The sequence below is a fragment of the Rhamphochromis longiceps genome, linkage group LG9 (genome assembly GCF_057381845.1).
Source record: "Rhamphochromis longiceps isolate RC_006_pf linkage group LG9, R_longiceps_female_GT1.1, whole genome shotgun sequence".
NCBI lineage: Eukaryota > Metazoa > Chordata > Actinopteri > Cichliformes > Cichlidae > Rhamphochromis > Rhamphochromis longiceps.
In genome coordinates, this window is record NC_140565.1 from 11,352,788 (window position 1) to 11,371,994 (window position 19,207).

General features: G+C 42.8%; 2 protein-coding genes across 2 annotated transcripts in view; one reads left to right on the forward strand and one right to left on the reverse strand.

Annotated features, from left to right (window-relative positions):
- Positions 1-14,284, reverse strand: part of LOC146661737 (uncharacterized) — a 275,594-nt gene extending 261,310 nt beyond the window's left edge. The window contains exons 1-2 of the mRNA XM_085418260.1: positions 14,185-14,284; positions 12,615-13,211 (exon numbers count right to left, since the gene is read on the reverse strand). Of these exons, the coding sequence (XP_085274386.1) occupies positions 12,615-13,211; positions 14,185-14,202 (615 nt within the window). The 5' untranslated portion in view covers positions 14,203-14,284. The remainder of the gene's footprint in view (positions 1-12,614; positions 13,212-14,184) is intronic.
- Positions 7,111-8,879, forward strand: LOC146661766 (kinesin-like protein KIF1B). The gene is made up of 5 exons (XM_085418308.1): positions 7,111-7,275; positions 7,370-7,515; positions 7,694-8,039; positions 8,140-8,261; positions 8,355-8,879. Exons 1-3 carry the CDS (start codon positions 7,254-7,256, stop codon positions 7,877-7,879), a joined length of 354 nt encoding a protein of 117 aa, XP_085274434.1. The 5' UTR covers positions 7,111-7,253; the 3' UTR covers positions 7,880-8,039; positions 8,140-8,261; positions 8,355-8,879.
- Positions 14,285-19,207: the final 4,923 nt, after the last annotated feature.

Genomic DNA, 19,207 nt, shown 5'->3' on the forward strand with positions numbered 1-19,207 from the left:
TTTGATGACATTTTGTCAGATTGCCTTGTAATTTAAAAAAAACAAAACTGTTTTTTGAGCAAAAGTTCTCCAGGTTTTTTTGGAGTTCTTTCAAAGTTTTCTTATTTTTGGACGTTAGCTGCTTTTTCACTCTTTTTCAGTCCAGTCTGTGCATCTGAACATTTACAGAAAGATTTCTTTGTTTCGTCTTTAGACACTTTGTTAAACGCAGATCCCAGCAGAGTTCGCCTACCTTCTCTCCAACCTTCTCAGGTTTTGTGGATATTATACATGGTTATGCTGAGGATATGTTGGCTACTTTCCACTGGAAATGCCTTTTGGTTAAACTGTCAGCGAGGAATTTGCACTGTTACATTTTTATATAACTTTAATGCAAAAAAAACAGCTGCTTGTTTAAGTGAAAATACACTGATGGGGTTTTTTTCTATTCATGAACAGGAGTGTGATCAGTTTAATAAAAGAAAAAATAACCATAACCAAGATATGAGGGGAAATCTTGGACAAATACAAGCAGACTGGAGCAGCCAGCGTTCAAAACACCGACGTTCAAGGTAACAGAAGGTTCCCGAGCCACATCCACCCAGCTGGTTTCTGTGTTTCTTGTGTATTTGTGTACACTGTGACTTCATGGCTGTCTTGGGCTCCAGCTCTTGTTTTGGTGTCTCATTAATTTGATTTAATGTCCTGCTTAGTGATAACATCACTCTTGGCCTCCCTGCACTGGCTTCCAATTGAATTTAGGATTCATTTTCAAGTTCTTTTATTGGTTTTTAAATCTTTAAATGGTCTGGCACCTGCTGAAGCCCTATGTCCCCACTCGTTCGCTCCGGTCAGCTGAGCAGCTGTTGCTCTCAGTCCCCAAATCACGGCTGAAACTGAGAGGAGACCGAGCGTTCTCTATCGTGGCTCCTAAGCTTTGGAATAATCTTCCTCTTCACATTAGGCAATTGACATCAGTGCTGGTTTTTAAATCCAGATTGAAAAAGCATTTTTATTCACTGGCTTTTGACTCAGTGGTTGACTGACTTGTATTTTATTGTTTTTCGCTATGTTTATTATTGTATCGTATTTATTATTCTTATGGTATCTATTATGTTTCTATTGTTCAGCAGTTTGGTCAGCCTTGTGTGTTTTTAAAGTGCTATATAAATAAACAATGATGATGATGATGAACATAGTAACGTGTGTTGGGTTGCTCTGTCTTCAGACTCACTGTCAGACTGATTAGACAGTGAGTCTGAAGGTGAGAGTCCTCACTGCCCACGCCTGTCTTTGGGTCTGACCAACACCGTTTCCTGTGTGTCATTCCCCCCTCGCCTTCCCCCCATCCGTCCTGTCTGCACTGACCTCTCCAATAAAGACAAAAGGCCTCATTTTCTGAAACTCTTCCTATCCCATCACCTTGCGAAGAATCACTTCACCATGTTGATTAATAAGGACGGTGGGAATGGTTTGAAGTCTCGTCACAGAAAATGTGCCAAAGGCAAAGAATCTGAGCTTGAAATAAAATGAAATGAAAGATCAGCCCCACACAGGGGTTAAATTCAGATGGAAACTCTTATCACACAAAGAGAACAAGCGAATAAATATATCTGAGTGTGGCCCCTCGACTGTCACAGTGTAGCTGACATTTGATCTTATCATGTGTTAAAGCTATTTTAATTACTGAAGAGAACCAGTGTCAAACTCAGCCCAAGTATGGTTGTACGTTAATCCTTAAAGCAACAACGTTTTTAAAGTTGCAGCGTCATTTTTACACCACACCTAAAATCCCACTAATCGTCCGGGCTCTTCACCCTATGACCACACGCTGGGGTATCTAACACCACATGACCCAAATGGAAACTATGTCAGCTGAAAGAAACCCATCGAAATGTGCAACACTTAAAACTTTGCCTGATTGGAGCATGGCTTCAAATACAGCCCTGAAAACAGACAGGCGGTCGTTGGCATTTCGCCCTCGTTCCTGAGAGACTACATCGATGTATCAGTCAACAAATGAACTACTGTGGCGTCACAGCTGGGGCCTTCTCTGTGTCGTTTATAACACAGAGAAGGACCCAGCTGTGACGCTGAAGTGGTATCTTTAAATTAGCTGTAGGTGTGAATGCTTGTCTGTCTCTCTGTTAGCTTTGCAACAGACTGGTGATATTCAGAGTGCACCATATGTCTGGTATTATTTCCCTTCCAAATTAGTGCTTCCTCTTAGTTGCTGGTCTAAATTTGTTTCCTTTCATGTTCAGGCCGTGTTAGTGTTGTCTCTGTGTGTAGCAGGTTTTGTCTCCATGTTTGTTTCACTGTCTGCCTGTCTGTCTCTGTATTCTGTACTTCTGATAGACGTCTAATTTTGCCAGTCCCTCTTTTTGTGCGCCTTGTACCTTGTCACTCTCTGTGACCGCGTCTCACTTTGCCAGTTCCCATGTATTTAGTCAGTTAATGGTGGTCTGAGTAACCCTCACCACTTTGTTCTCCAGTGTCTTTGTTCCTGTTCATCCTACATATTTTCCCCCATTTGTTATTTATTTCTGCTGTTTGCTATTTATATTTTATTCCTGCACAGTTTGCTTGAAGCACTCATATTTTGTCTATTCTATTCATGTGGATCTTATCTTTCTATTTCCTTGCTTCCTTTTCTGTTTACTTTGCTTCTTGCCCGTGTTTCGTCCTTTTGCGGTGTCTGTGTTTTTTTAATCCTATGGTCTCTTTTAAGTTTGTTTGTCTCTTTACTTCTTCAAACTGAATTCAAAGTGGAGCAAATGCTATATAACATTCTCATAGTCTCATTCACACTAACGTTGGTTCTGTATCTTGTAACCAAAGGAAGCTTCAGCATGCAGACTGGAGCCAGCGATCAAAACACGTGCTTCCTATTTTATTTTGTTGGTTATGTTGAGTTTTGCTGTAACTGTCTCGTTACTCCTGATTTGTCCCTGCCGTCTCCTCTTCCCTAATGACCGTCCTGTGTGTTTATTGTTTAATCTTCTCCTTTCGTCACCCAGCTTCACTGGTCATGTTTCCTAGTGTTATCCCCCAGTATAGGTTTCTGAGTTTCTCAGTTCCCTGTCAGATATTTCATATCATTCTCTCCGTCCAAAATAAACAGGCTGCCTTTAGTTTATCCTTGCCAGCCTGTGAGTCTGCATTTGGGTCTTCTTTTTTCATAACAAATGATCATACTCCCCGCAGATTGTGATAGTGACACCTCCAGGCCATGCTGCAACTCTCTGGAGCTTTCCGCTCTTCAGGAACTCTCTCTGCAGGAGGGGGAGATACAGGAGAGGTGGAGGAAGATCTCAGCCTGGGCGTCTATTGTCTTATGTAGTCTGGAAGATGAGTGGATGGTGGGGTGGGTGCAGTTTTCTCTGTGGTGGGGTTGGGTGGACTGTCCCGGGCTCTGTGGGGCCGGGAGGCGCTGCTGCACTGGGCCCCGGTCTGGATGGGCCTGGGCCCCCTTTCCCTGGCGGGGCGCGGAGTATGGGGGTGTCACCAGGGTGCAGAGGAGGCTACCCCTCCTCTGTCCCCTTCTGGCTGCCTCTGCCTCAATTTTATCCCACAACTTAGACATTCACATTACTCACACTCTCATTACACATACATATAGGATCTTGGGGGTGGGCACAATACATGGATACATGGATACACGATACATGTACACCCCACCCCTGGTGTCGTTGCCCACCTCTCAATTTTAAATACACGTAGACATTGAGGGCTATCAGGAGGGACTATGCGCTTACCTGCTGCTCTCTGGCAGGTAGCTCCATGCCCTCCTGGGTTTTAAATGCACCTTAGAACACACATGCATCAACACTACAATGAGCGGGTTGAGGGAGGTTTGGAGTCTTCTCTCACCCCCATTCTCTGCGGCCTGCTGGAGCGGGGGGGCTAGGAGGAGGAGTTGGCCGTCCGACTGCGGTCTGGAGTGTGGGGCCTCCCTGCTGCTGCGGAGTTGGGGTGGTCTGCCTCTCCCCACCGCAGGGAAAAGGGTAACACCACCTGGGTCTGGGTGCAGTTCCCCCTCCAGGGGCAAGGGTACCTAGACCCGGTTCGTAGAGTACGCTTGGGGAGTGTGATCGTGTGTACAGCGTCTCTTTATGTCTGTCTCCACGTTGGTTGAGTGTGGAGTAAGTACATATGAGAGCATGAGGGTGGGAATGGATGTTTGTGTCTGTGTGTGCCTGTATGTCTGTGTCTATATGTCAGGTTGGGTATCAGGCGCCACCTCTCTGGGGACATCTCAGGCCCTCCAAGGTTTGGAGGCCTATCTCCCCCTACCACCACTTCCCCTGCCAGTGGCGGACTCCCTCAGACATCGGTGCGTTGGTGGTTCTTTGTGTCCGGGGATGCGCGTCCAGGTACACACCGGTTCACTCCTTGGCGGCCGCTTATCGGGGCCTGGAGCCTGGGGCTCGCTCGGGCCACTTCGGAGGTGGGGGTGCCCCCGGCCTCTCGGCCTGGGGCTCGGTCACTCAGGCACGGCTGGCTGCCGGCGGAGCTCACGGGCGCGTCACTGCAACTCCCCCTGGCTTCTGCTCCGCGGCTGCTGAGTGAGCCCTCATCTGGGACTCTCCTCAGCTCTTTCTGGGACAGTGGCGCGGCTGCCCCTCTGTTGGTCTTCCTTGGTCTGTTGTGTTCTGGGGGCCTCTGGATGTCTGGAGTTTTGATCTCCTCCATACCTGCTTCATGCCCTGGAGGACGGGGCTGTGGCCCCCCCACACCCTCTAGCAGATCATTACATGAAGGAACCTTTTTAAAAAACAAGCGCGTCCATGCTCACAGGTGCTCACACACACAAACTTCACCCTTTTTGGCTCCTACCTCAAAGCACACTGTGTTCTGTTGATCTTATGTGCTGCACAATAATGTTTAATATTTAGTATTTACTGTCATATTCCCATATATCATTGTGATGTTGTTTATTCTATTACTCTTGTTCTCTTCTGCTTGTTTTCTTTTTTCTTTCTCAACAGGTGATCCAGGTGATTAATAGATGCATTTTTTTTCTTTTTTTTTTCTATGGCTTTGTGTCCAGATATCAGCGCTCACCTGGCTGGTACCAAGAAGGTTCAGCAAGTGCTCCCCAGACCTGGAGTCCTGGACAGATTCTTCCCAGACCAGCCTCAAGCTGTGCAGCAGATCCGAGCGACATTGGCTGACCTCTACACTCTAGACATGGTGAGAAAAAGGGCACGGTTTGTTCATTGTTTGGAAAATTTGGCATTAGATAATCCTCACCTGGGTGTTGCTGTTCAGTGTAAGCAATATCATTTGCATTTTATTCCTCTGATTTATTTCTCTGTGGCGTTTATGAACTCGTATTTCTTAGGCTGGCTTTTAAGGAAGGAGAAAAGGTATGTATCAGTTGGCTGGGAAGAAAGATGGAGGTGGAAAGGATGTGCGAGCTATGGGACAAAGTTGCTGAGACTAGGTTAAAAAGAGGTGAGGATCAGTGAGCAGGAGTGTGGCTTTGTGCTGAAAAGAGCACAACAGATTGTTTGGAGAGAAGGTGAAGGAAAGTCAGCTGAAGCAAGACAGTTTGTGGAGTTTGTGTTGGACTGTATGTTATGCTGGGAGCCTGGGGATTAGTGCACTTTGATTCCAAGTTAATACTAACTAGTGTTTCTCACTGGTTTTTGGGTGGTGGAGTAAAAGGGATTGGTTGGTGGCTGTTTCTAATGTTAGCCTTTTCTTGGTTTTCTTACAGGCAGGGTAAAGACATGGTGATGAATGAGTGTGTGGGCCGTCTGCTGAGGACCAAGAGCTCAGGACAGTCAGACGGGGGTGTCGCAGCAGGAGTCACCGTGCTCGACAACCCTCTGCTGTCCTGAGATGTCAGACTCCTGCCTGCACATACAAACCACACTGAAGTCAAAGTTCCACCTGCACCTCCACCTGTTCTTGCAACAGCATGAAAACTGACAGAGGTGAGACAGAAGAAAAGTTCTTGTCTATTTTTTTTTTTTTTTTACTAAGTTAAGGAATTAAGTTAAGAAGAGTGATTAAATAAATAGTTTCTTGCATTTTTGATTTAATGATTGTGTTTAGGATTATTTCAGAAACATGTTTAGAGGATCTTTGTAAGCCTGTATTTACTTTAAAAGAAGGGAAGCACTTCTTCATCCTACAGAAAAGGTGACACATTACAGATGAGTTCATAAAAAGTGTCTCTGTCACTCTTTCAAGGCTCTGTCACTTTTTCTTTTGTACTGGAACAGCATGTTAAAGTAGGCCTAGGCTGACATCTTGTGGCAGTGTGTTGTTACTACAACATATGAAATTGTGTTTCTATTGGAAATATAATTCAGCGCCACTGAGCCGCTCTCTCAGTTACAAACTGAACCTGTTTTGTAGACGTATAAATCACTAAGTACAGTGAAGCTTTTGGTTTTGTAAAAGTGTTTCTTATTCTAAATGCATGTTGATTTTTATCAGGGTGAAGAGCAGTTAGCAGTGCATTCATGGACATCTTTAAACTATTAATTGAAGAATCTTTGGTCATGATGGCATGAACTAGAAGCGTGAGCTCCAGGTGAGACTGCACAGAACAACAAGTGTCCTTAAACTGCATCAACTGATGACGTCTTACAATTTTATTCCACTGTGTGTTTTTATCATTGAATGTTTCTGTCTTTGTGTACATGTAATGCAGACACTAAAGCTGAGCCAGAACTTCATGCTGAAGAGAAGGATTCTTTTAAAATGCATGGGGGAGCAAGCGAGTCAGATACCAAGGGCACAAAGATGAAGCAGGTCTGATCGGAAACCGTTTATTTCCAGGCCAGGGAGCACAAATAAAAACACCCTTAAAAGGTTCCCTCCTGCTCAACCGCGTCACTCCCTACGGAGAGAAGATCTACATGACCTTATCTGCGTATCTGGAGGTCAGCCGCTGCTCCGCCGTGTTGTACCTGTTTGTACGTGTTTTTAAGTCTCTTGATGTCATCGTGTCTAACACACACCCTTTATCTCCTCTCTGCAGCTGGACCATTGCATCCAGCCTGCCATTATCACCAAAGACATCTGCACGGTCTTTTACTCCCGAGACGCCAAGATTTCTCCACCCCGTTCTCTCAAGAACCTCTTTGGGACTGGATACTCCAAAACTCCTGACTGGTAAATCTGGGCTGCTGCACTGTGGCCATCTCTGTTTCACAATCAAAGATATCTGCCCTGTTACAAAGTTTCCTTGTTCAAAACTTCTGCTTCATTATAGCAACCGAGTGACTGGGATCTACGAGCTGAGCTTGTGTAAGATGTCTGACACTGGAAGCCCAGGTGAGCGGCCATGAAACATGTTTAAAGAACGGCAGCTGTTTTATCATAATTCTGTGGAGAGCTTCATCCTAATGAGGGCTCATGTCCTGAGCAGGGATGCAGAGGAGGAGGAGGAAGGTCCTGGACACATCAGTGGCTTATGTGCGTGGAGAGGAGAACCTGGCCGGCTGGAGGCCCAGAGGAGATAGCCTCATCCTAGAGCACCAGTGGGAGCTGGAGAAGATGGAGCAGCTGCAGGAGGTGGGGCCTTAAAAGATTCATAAAGAAATAAATCTGTTTAATATCGTAGAGGGAAAAATGACTTTTCAACTCAAAGACCAAAGTGCTATTCTAAAAAGTTTTTTCTTAGAGTACAGACTTTACATGACTAACCTCCCCTCTTCTCCCCACCTCACATTCGCCCCCATCTTTCGTCCAGGTGGAAAAGACCCGTCACCTTCTGGGAGAGGCGGCTCCCGTGGGAACAGCTCCCACCACCAAGTCCCTGAGTGAGTCTCTGTCCCCCAGCGTGAGCTCCGGCACTCTGTCCACATCCACCTCCGTCTCCTCGCAGATCTCCAGCACCACCTTTGAAAGCGTGAGAAGGAGCTGGCCACCAAGGTGAGAAAAACGTGGGCTTAGTGGGCGTTCTTGTTGCTGCCTTCTTCCTTCTCTGCTCGGAGCTGATCGGTCTTGTTCCTGTTGTGTTGTAGTGCCTGCGCCTTCTGACACACACCTTCAATACTGAATACAAGCAGCTGGTGAACAGCATCAGTGACTGCAAGGTGAGAAATAATACAAAGAAATAAAAAAATAGCCTTTCTGTGTCACATCAGGGAGTTCCTATATTGACGTCTACCTCATCCTGCTGTTGTTTCACTTCAGCTTTCTCTCATCTCACCGATCGGACGTGATCCATCCGTGACGAGCTTCAGCAGTGCCACCCTCACCCCTTCCTCTACCTGCCCCTCTCTGTCGGACTCGCGCTGTGGCTCCATGGGCCAGAAGTAAACATATTTTTAGGAACATTGACCTCGATCTGCAAACGGTTATTGACAGGTTATCTATTTGATTCTAACTTGGTGTGATTTGTGTTAAAGGACCCCTGAGAACAGCTCACGTGCCTCCAGTCCCTCCTGCTCAGACTGTGAAAACTTCCCGATGGTTCCCACTCTGGAGACCTCCTACCTTGCGCGGGCTGCAAAGAACGAGTTCCTGAACTTGGTGCCTGATATTGAAGAAATGCGACCAGGGTGAGTAATGCCATATTAACCCAAATACTGTCACTATGACATGTGTCTCACAGACCAAATGTAAGTCGACACTCATGTTCTCTAGTTCAAGCAGAAATGATGTGGATCGATTCAAATTCCTGAGCCTGGATGATTTCAGCTGGAAACAAACCAACTCTGCTTCTTCCTCAGATAATTCAATTCAATTCAATTTTATTTATATAGCGCCAAATCACAACAAAAGTCACCTCAAGGCGCTTCATAGATACAGAGAAAAACCCAACAATCATATGACCCCCTATGAGCAAGCACTTTGGCGACAGTGGGAAGGAAAAACTCCCTTTTAACAGGAAGAAACCTCCAGCAGAACCAGGCTCAGGGAGGGGCGGGGCCATCTTCTGTGACCGGTTGGGGTGAGAGAAGGAAGACAGGATAAAAGACCTGCTGTGGAAGAGAGACAGAGGTTAATAACAGATATGATTCAATGCAGAGACGTCTATTAACTCATACTGAGTGAGAAAGGAGACTGGAAAGGAAAAACTCAATGCATCATGGGAATCCCCGGCAGGCTACATCTATTGCAGCATAACTAAGGGAGGATTCAAGGTCACCTGGTCCAGCCCTAAATATATACTTTACCAAAGAGGAAAGTTTTAAGCCTAATCTTGAAATCTTGTCTTCTGAATCCAAACTGGAAGCTGGTTCCACAGAAGAGGGGCCTGAAAACTGAATGTGTTCACTGACCGGTGTTGCCAGCTTTGGTGGCTCGTCTCCCGCTCGAAGAGGACCAAAAACAGAACAATACAGTGTTCAGCTGCCTGGCTGTGCTCTACACACACAGCCCTGCTCTGGTACAGTAAAAACCACATTTACATTTGTTTACATTTCCAATGTAGAGGATGAGTTTAGATCACTGTGGTCCAAGCTTGTCGTCAGTTATAGAAACTCGATGTTGCACAGGAAAGTGTGTTTCCTTACATTTATTTTGTGTTGACAGAAGTCTTTGATTCATATTGATTATTAAAGCGGGCTTTAACCTGTGGAGAAACGCGTGTGCTCTTGCTCCTTCAAACGGTTTTCTTCAGAGATTTCTCACTGTTTGTACACATGCTGAGTGGCTAGTTTTGAAAACACTTACTTTACCTTTACTACTCTGCTCAGAAATGCAACCTGTGACCTTACACAGCCCAAAAACTTATCCTAAAACATAAATTAACAAGGACAGAAGCTTTTTACAAATGCTTCAACAGTGTAATTCTAACAAGGTATGCAATACATCTAATGTCAGTTCAGAGGTATGAAGTGATGACACTTTGACATCACTGAATAAAAGCAGTCTTGTCATAATAAGCTTTGCTGTGGACAGTTGGCGCGTTCATGTTAAACTTTTTCTTACAAATAAAAAAGGTAATCAGATGTTAAGTTTGTTCAGTTTTAGTTGTTCTCATTGTGTTGCTCCTCAGATCTCCCGTTGTCCCTGAGCCTGACTAAAGCCCGGCAGCTTGTTTTCAGGGCATGGCAATGCAGATATGAGCTAAATGTGACACAGCAAAGAAAAATCAGAATCAAGAAACCCTGAGCTGACTTTCATGGCTGCAGACGTGACATTAAGAGCCTCACAGATCAAAAAAGTATGGGATTTAAACTGCTTCTAGACCTGCACACGTCTGTTTCCAGGGCAGGATATCCATTCCAGTGCAGCAGAAGGAGCGGTCAGTGTGGACCTCGGTGCTGTACAGGACCTCCTGGAGCTGCTTGTCTCCTGGCATCTGGGCTTTCACTCGTATCTGAAGGACAAAATAGGAAAATCAAGTTGCTCTCACTGTCACCTGATTTCCACAGACTGCCATCTGACCACATCCCTGCAGTTGGATCCCACCGCCGTACCTCTAGGATGGGTCTTCTTGTTGTCAACCCAAACCACCCTCTCCTTCAGCTCTGAGCTGAATATATACACATGATTGCTTCTTAAAAAACAAACAAAAACAAAAAAACGTCCCCACACGGAGTGAGACTCAGTCTTGGATGCCCAGATCAGCCAGTGTGGTGTCCAAGAAAGGGAAGGGTTGGTTTGCCAAGTTGGGCTGTACCTCGATGGGCAGTGTCACCAACATGGGGATATCCTGCTCCAGTCTGACGCGCAACATCTTGTTGTGGGACCCCGGGAGCTTCCTGTCTGCCGATCCGCCTCTCCGTCGGCCTGCTCCACAGTCGCCGCCTCCTCCAGAGAGCGTTTTGTGTCGTCTGCTGCCAGCTTGACTTGCTGATCTTTATCTCAGGAGGCAGTGGGTTTTTACCCTCTCCCCCTTTGATCCTGTGCGTTATCGTTTAAAACTCGCTATCTGCATCTTTTGGCTCCAGCACGTCTTTATTGTTAGAGTTGTTGCTTGCTGTGTTCTTCTGCAGGGTGCTGATGATTCATTGTTCTGCTTCTTCTGATGGTAAACGCCTCTGGAAAGCCTGAATATGTGAGCGCGTCTGATTCATACAGAGTTCTGCTCTGCCCCCCCCGGACTGATATATGCAGCCAGTGTGAATGTGTGTTATGTATCACTCACATGTTAGGTTCATTAGACTGACACAAGGGTGATGCACGGATGTTGGTGTTTTTAGGTCCAAGTGTGAAAGTGGAAGAAAGACAAATTCTTTTGAAATGTTAAAAGAATGTTGGAAATTTGATCAGAATACAGTAAAAATGAGAGAAACAGACATTTTTCTCAGATCATTGTGTTAAATTGTCATAATCGCCGTGTTCTTTAAGACTATCAGCTCTACTCTAAACAACCCTGAAAGCCTCTGCTGACACATGTCATCAGTTCCTTTCTTTCTTTGTAAACAAGGTCGAGTCTGTCAGGTCAGCAATAGAACTTCCTACAGATGACCCATCAGTGTTTATTCCATGACTGTAAACATGTTTCCATTTGTCACTTCAGTCTTTACTCTGAAATACAGGAAATGACATCATGGCTCAAAATCTTTGTCGTTCAAACAATTCTTTATTTAACAATATTTTAACTTTATTTAACAAAATACATTCAATAAAAACTTGAACAACAGAAAACTGATTTTTAATCCAACCACTGAAAAAAAAGGTAACGACTGAACACAAACAGAAGAACAATTTATAAAGATTAAAATGGAACTACAGGAAGTTTGATTCACAGCCTCATTTGAACTTTAACTTAAACTTAAGGAGAGCCGACCTGAGCTCTGTGGAGCCTGATCTCCAGGGTTTTAAGTTGGACTCTGAAACCAGAGGATGTCTCTCTCTCTTCAGAGTCACTCTGATCCTGTGATGGGAACGATTTCAGCCCTGCGTGATCGCGCTGATGTTTGCACAGAGCAGATGATGAAGCTCTTGTCACACTGCTCACAGCTGTAGTTTCCTTCCATGTGTGTACGTTCATGCTTGTTACGATTACCTGACTGTGAGAAGCTTTTGTCACAGTGTCTGCACTTGTATGGTTTCGCTCCTGTGTGGACTCGTTTGTGTGTTTTAAGCTGACCTGCAGTGGTGAAGGATGACCCACACTGATCACAGAGGTGCTTCTTGACCCCACTGTGAAAGAGTTCATGTTGTTTTAACTCAGCTGATGTGGGGAAGCTTCTCCCACATTCTTTGCAGTATTTCAGTTTGTCTCCAGTGTGTTTACGTTGATGTATTTTTAGGCTGGCTTGCTGACTGAAAGTTTTTCCACAGATGTCACAACGAAAGTCTTTCCCACCACCACAGCGATGACAGGGTTGAGAAATGGATCCATCTGTGTCGCTCTGCTTCTAAACAAAGACACAAAGACAGTGTAAGTCAGTCCTTCAACACTTTTATCCTGAAAGTCGCCTGAAATAAAGAGCATCTCTGCAGACGTCCAATTACATTTTACTGTTTCGATTAACACACTCAGTTTACTGGGCTACAATAACTACAATACTACCACCATAATACTACAGCAATACTTATTTAATATTACAGTAACCTCTGACTTACACTTAAATGAAATGAAAACCTGAATAATGGCTCAGAGCTACTCTTCGGTGCAGTAGAAGTGCTAACATGCTAACACAATTTAATGAGCAGACTTGTTCCAAACAGTCAGACTGAACTTACAAGAATAAAATAAAAATACAAACCTCACAGTAACTGCACTTGTAGAGTCTCTTTCTGGTGTGGATCTGTTGGTGTTGTCTCAGGTACTGTGGAGTTTTAAAAGTCTTCTCACACAGGTCACATTGATAAGGTCTCTCCTCAGTGTGGGTAAACATGTGGTGTTGTAACTGTGCGTCTGTTGTAAAGTATTTACCACACTGATCACACCAGTACACATCTTCTCCAGAGTGAATGCGTAGGTGTATATTTCGGTACCCTAGCTGGCTGAAAGTTTTTCCACAGATGTCACAGCTGTATGCCTTAACTCCAGAGTGGGTAACTAGATGTCTCTGCAAGTGGCTACTTCGAGTAAAAGCTCTGCCACACTGATCACAGCTGTAAGCTTTAACTCCACTGTGGACGACTTGGTGTGTTTTTAGGGCATTCTTCCAGGAAAACGACCTTCCACACAAGTCACAGCTGAACGGTCTCTCTCCAGTGTGGATGAGCTGATGTTGTTTTAGTTTAGACTTCCAGGTAAAATCCTTCCCACACTCGTCACAGGTGTTTTTTTTCTCTCTCTTTCTTCTGTGAGGTTTGTCGGCCTCCTGAGAGCGCTGACTTCTCGGTCCATGTTGGTCCTGCAGTGACAGAGATACAGAGGCAGTGAGTGAAATGCAGTCATTAAACAAACTGAAGCTTCAAACTCCCTCCATTAACACTAGTTTTAAACCTGAAGGTGGAGTGTGGCACCAAACACCACCAGAACCTGAACGACTGCAGGTGCTGATAAGTTGCGGTCGCGGTATTTCAACATCTAGTTAGCAATACAGAAGACGAGCGAGAATAAATGGAGTAATATTTTTTATGTGGCAGGTAATTTCAAATGCAGCGATTCTATCAGCCCAACAAACATCAGTAAACACACAAACTGTTTGTGTGCAGTTTGTCTCACAATGTGATTTAAAGACTGCAGTAAAATCCTCTGCAGGTTAGTGCAGGATAAGCAGGCAAGTTTACTGTAATGTGATGGATTTAAGTAAAGAACAGTGTGTGACTGGTGCACAGTGACTGTGGTGCTCATGTCAGAGTTAGATTACATCAAGTGTAGCAGAGATTAACTTAAACTTAAGCTCATGATGCTGACATTCATTCACTGAGCTCCACCCACATACCAACAGTTTAGTGTCTAATATAAAGACAGTGTACTGTCAGTGTAGAGAAAGGAAATCAGCCAGGACAACTCGTGAAACATCTGCTGACATCTGGATGAATTCACAGAGAGCAGCAGGTCAGCTGATCACAGCCTGCACATTAAAAAAAATCTACTGGAGCTCTCAATAGAAATGATTGTGAGCTGTGACCCTTTTCCCCACACTGAGCCACTACAGCTGATTTTAGGGTTGAATCCTGCTGAATCCCACTTTAACATCTTCCTGCTCATTTTGATGTTTAGAGGCAACGTCACCGTCTAAGATGTAGGCATTGTATACATTGTATACATTATTTCTACATTACATTATTATTGCACAAGGTTCATTTAGTTTAGCATAAAATATACATATCAGTACTTCAGCTTTTAATGGAGTATTTCTTAACACTAGTATCTGTCACCTTCTGTTTTGAGCTCATTGTTTTCTCTGCAGTGGCTGAACTGAGTCCAAGTAGCTGAAATTTCCTCTGCTGCTCCGTCAGACTCTTCTCCTCCTCCTGATCAGCTGGGACACAAAACAGAACTTTGTTAAGCTCCACACTGCACTGAAGAGTCAAAGTGTCTCATATGTTCATCTGAGAACACACAGAACACATTTTAGCTTCCCTGGGTGGACAACTTGTTTGAAACAAACACAAAAGGTTTGAGCACCGATACCAAATTCAGCAGTATGGCACACCAGTACCAGGAGAGCAATTCCTCTTTAAAATATGCCCTGGCCAAGAAAAAACCCGACAATATACGTGTGCCGTGAGAAATGATAGATAGATAAAATTTATTTCAAACATGCAAATATAATTGAAATAACAACAGAAAAAAATAAAAATAACAAAACTTAAAAATCATCAAGTTTTCATGCAAATATCTATGTCTACAGAATGTGTGTGCTCGAAAAGGAGTAGGATGAAGTTTTCTTGTTCCTACCCCCTTATTTCAAATTTCATTGCTTACAAATCCATATCCAGGATTCAACATTATTTGATCATATATTTAACTATGTACAAGTCTAACACATTGAACATACACAAATAAAACCATTTTCAGCACGTAAACCAGAACAACTAATCACTCTGTTTATAACAGCCGCTTAATCTCTGAGTTTATTTTCTATCTATGTGACAAAAACCTTAATGAACACTTAAGGTTGGGTTACTCAGGCCTTGATTTATAAAAAATGAGGACACAATGAGACAACTCAGTCACTGAGAGGAAGATTTCCTATATTCATGCAATTTATTATTTTTGAACAATCCTGTGAATTTTTGTATTGATGTACTTGTCTTGATTTCATCTGTATATCCGAGTGGGTGTAGAAATCTGAGCCATCATCTGAGTAAGCCTCATCACAACTTTGCGCTGATAAAGGCAGCTGTGTTTTAGCCTGGAACACATTTATTTTTACATTTCTCATAAATGTATTTCATTATAGCACTTTTACCGCCAACATGTTGGGTCTTTTGGAGCCGGAAGTGACCTTATATGGAAGAAGGGTGGCGCTAGCTAGCTTAGTTAGCAAGCTGCATTCATAAGCTGTGCAGGTGCCACAGAGATGCTAAGTAGCCTTAATAACAGACTAATAAAATAACAGAAACTCTGATTACAATGAGCTCATTTAAAAGCTTTCTTCTAATAAATTATTTTCTTCTCTGTGTTTCACAACCTTTTGCTGATATCTTTCTGTGAATTAGTTTAAAGCAGCTTGAGTCAATTTAGTCAGATTTTTTTTTCCAACTTGTTCACAAAAACTTGAGAAGAGACACCGAGGAGAGCAACAGAAAGCCTCATTCAGGAGCTAAACTCAAGATTAACTAGACTCGGATTAATATTAGCTCGGTGCTTACCTTTAAGTGTTAAATCAGTCTTGACAATAATCGGAGAGAAAAACGCCATAAAGCGGGAACTCGGCTTCTTCTTCTTCTGCTCTTGTATTTTTTGGCGGTTAAAGCTTTAAGGCGCATTACCGCCACCTGCTGGACTGGACTTTTCATGTCCCAAACATCATCAATTGGCCACAAATTTGTTGGAGTTTCTGTTAATAAAAAAGATGGAATTCAAGGATCTTGTTATTTGGTTTGTTCGTTTTTACCATTTACTCTACAATTTTCTGCCAGTGTATAGCAAACCCCACAGCTCAAATCAATGAAGAATTTAGTATTTTTAACATATTGCTTAAACTGGAACCAGCAGCTATATAGGCCTAATTTTTAATCCAAACATGTGATAGAGGTTTACCACCAGGAGAAGCAGACTGTAAATAAAAGACTGTGCTACTGAAAACTGTTAGTCTGACTTTGGATTGTAAATATGTTTCCTTTTGTCACTTCTGTATTTGTATATGGCTCAAACTATTTGTTATGAAAGCAAAACAAACAAACTGATGTTGTATAAATTGATTCAGGATTATTTACTTCGAGTCCAGAAATCATAGCTGTCTCATCAGATCCAGTTGTGACATTAGCTATAGTTTCCGCGGAGGGTACTTGGTTCTGTATGACAGCACAGCTTTTAGGTTGAATTCAAGCGCTTGAGTACAGCCTGATAATTAGAGGCCTGCAAACATGTTTGCTGATGAACTTTGGAAGTAAAAGTACAGACAGCTATAGAAGACACAGGACACGAGATGGGTTCATTATTTCTTTTGAGTTCCATGTAACAATCCGTAACTCTGTAATTAATGAATGTGCCATTTAATCTTGGCTGCAGCCAAGATTAAATGGCACATTCATTAAATGGCTAAAATGGGTTGGCTGCCGTTCAGCATTTAGCACAAGTCAGCTTTTGATCAGAAAGTTTTCTGGTTTGATCCCTGGCTGCTCCAGTCTGCAGGCGAAATATCCTTGGACAAGATTGTAATCCCAAGCTGCTTTCTGATGCATCCATTGGAGTGTGAATGCTTTATAGAGTTTGTGAAACAGTTGTACGTGTGGTCAGATTGTTTTGTATTTGTGTGTGGATTGAAGCACATGTCTGAGAGCACATCAATCACGGCACATATTTTTTAAAATCTTAGTTTAAATAAAGTTTTTGATTATTTATTATAAAAAAGAGATGATATATATATATAATGCAGTGGGCACTCTACCAGCTAACATGTCAGTTAATTTGACACATTGATTTATTTATCATTTCTTTTTCTCTCTCAGCTTTTCAGCTCCATATTTTTGCCATTTCTTCCACACTCAACTCTGTTCTACAAGGTGAGCCCACAGTTAATGTAGGAGAGGGCAGGTGGCATTAAGAGGTTTGATTGGGCAATCTAGGGCCCAGTTAGTTCTTCCTTTTGGTGAAAGCTGGGCTCTTCAGTTCAGCATGGTACAGCTCCAAAGATTCTGCAACATCAAACCCTCTGTCTGCTAATGTTACATCACCTGGGCTGAGGCAGTCCAGGTAATTGCAACAGTTTCTTGAAATTAGTTAATTCAGATATAAACAGAGTGACAGTTTACAGATTCAAACATGTCTCAGAGAAAACAGAAAAAAACAGTAAAGCCCAACTCTCCTCTTTGTGATCAGGAAGACAAAATTCAACTTCCTGATCAAGTAGACAAATCATTCAACCAGCTTCTAGAAAAGGAAGATATTCAAAAGTTGAAAGAAATGGAACTCCTAGACATGCAGGGAAGAAACTTTGAGCTCCAAGCAAAGCTTGATAAAGCACTAGAAAAACTAGTGCTGAAGGACAAAAAGAATCAGGAGCTGCAAGTAAAGCTTGATGAAAGACCGCACACAAATGAAGAGTTTCTTCAAGAAAAAAGGCTACAGGAGATAAAACAGAAGGAAATGGATTTCAAGCTCCAGGACATGGAGAAACACAACAAAGGCTTGCAAATCAAGCTTAATGAAGCTCTGCAAAAAAAATTAAGAACTCCTCCAAGAAAAACAACAACAGGACATGAAGCAGTGCAAACTCCAAGGCATGGAGGAAAAATACAAAGCGCTTCAGGTAAAGCTTGATAAAACACTGAACAAAAATAAAGAGTTGCTTCAAGAACAAAAGCAACAAGAAATTAAACAGAAACAAACGGACTGCAAGCTTGAAGACGTGCAGGAAAAATACACAGCGCTGAAAATAAAACTTGATAAAGCCAGAGGTGGGACCAAGTCATTGTTTTGCAAGTCTCAAGTAAGTCTCAAGTCTTTATCCTCAAGTCTCAAGTCAAGTCTCAAGTAATGTCAGGCAAGTCAGAGTCGAGTCTCAAGTCACTGGTGTAAAAGTCCGAGTAAAGTCACAAGTCTGAAATTTTGAATTTCAAGTCCTTTCGAGTCTTTAAAAAGAAAAAAACGAAAAAATAATGTTGCAGTTATGCTAAATGTAAATATTAGACCATGTAATTTTTAAATCTGTGTTTTTCTCAACACATGACAAAATAGTGAACGTAGAAAATATACACAAATTGTGAAATTGCACCTCTTTAAAATGCAGCTCAATTAAACCTAGCTCCAAGGATAATTTTCACCGACAGTTCTGAGATAAGCTGCATGTTATTCTTGGATGCGGTTGTAGGACCGGTGTCGTGCCAAAGTAGGTATCCCCGACAGAATTTGTTTCCCCTGTGCTGGGAGCATGCAGGAAGTACTGATGTTTTCATTTTGTGAAAAATTAGTATCGTTACATTACCATTCAGTTTGAGGGTTACAACAGAAAATTATATATTTATTGCTCACGGGGTATCAGATGGGATTATTTTAATAAACCATAAACATTTTGGCTAATAACTATTTTTATTCTCCTGTAACTTTATTATATAAAGAGCTAAATCCTCCAAAGTTTCAGGAGAAATGCGTCATAATAAGAAGTGTTTGTGAACGAAAAATCAGCAATGTGGGATACTGTTTGTCCGTGATTTACACAGGGGGAACAAATTGTGGCAGGACCAGCCTGATATTATTTGTATCCCACTATAACTTCGTTGTATAAAGAGCTAAGATCTCAAAAATGTCAGGAGTAGTCAGTCATTATAAGAAGTGTTTGTAAACTAAAAATCAACAATGTGGGATACTGTTTGTCCGTGATTTGGACAGTCCAGCGTGTGCTCCCGACGCAGGGGAAACAAATTCTGTCGGGGATACCTAGTTTGGCACGATAGTAACTTCAGGTCACTGCAACAAGCCCAGGTACAGTTTACCGACGGATGGGTGCAGGACCTTGAAATGCACCGTGTAGAACGAAAGACCATCGTACGTATCATAAGTTTACCAGTCTCACAAATCGTCTTCATAAATACACAATCGTTAACCGTTTATTAATAGGACCTTTGAGCTCAACGGTAATTAATTAGCAGTGGAAATAATTTCTGGTACGCGTTACAGAAATGTAGCAGTGACAACAATACTGTATGCTGTAATCGTACTGGGCAATTGGTGATACAAAAAACTGTTTTATCCTGTGAATAAAAGTATATGTTTTTGTCAATGTACCAAAAT

Bases quoted from the DNA above. Each gene is read 5' to 3' on its own strand.
- LOC146661766 (XM_085418308.1), top strand. From the start codon at position 7,254: ATGTCTGACACTGGAAGCCCAG. The intron at 7,276-7,369 runs GTGAGCGGCCAT...TGTCCTGAGCAG, and splicing joins GTCTGACACTGGAAGCCCAG to GGATGCAGAGGAGGAGGAGG. The intron at 7,516-7,693 runs GTGGGGCCTTAA...TCTTTCGTCCAG, and splicing joins AGATGGAGCAGCTGCAGGAG to GTGGAAAAGACCCGTCACCT.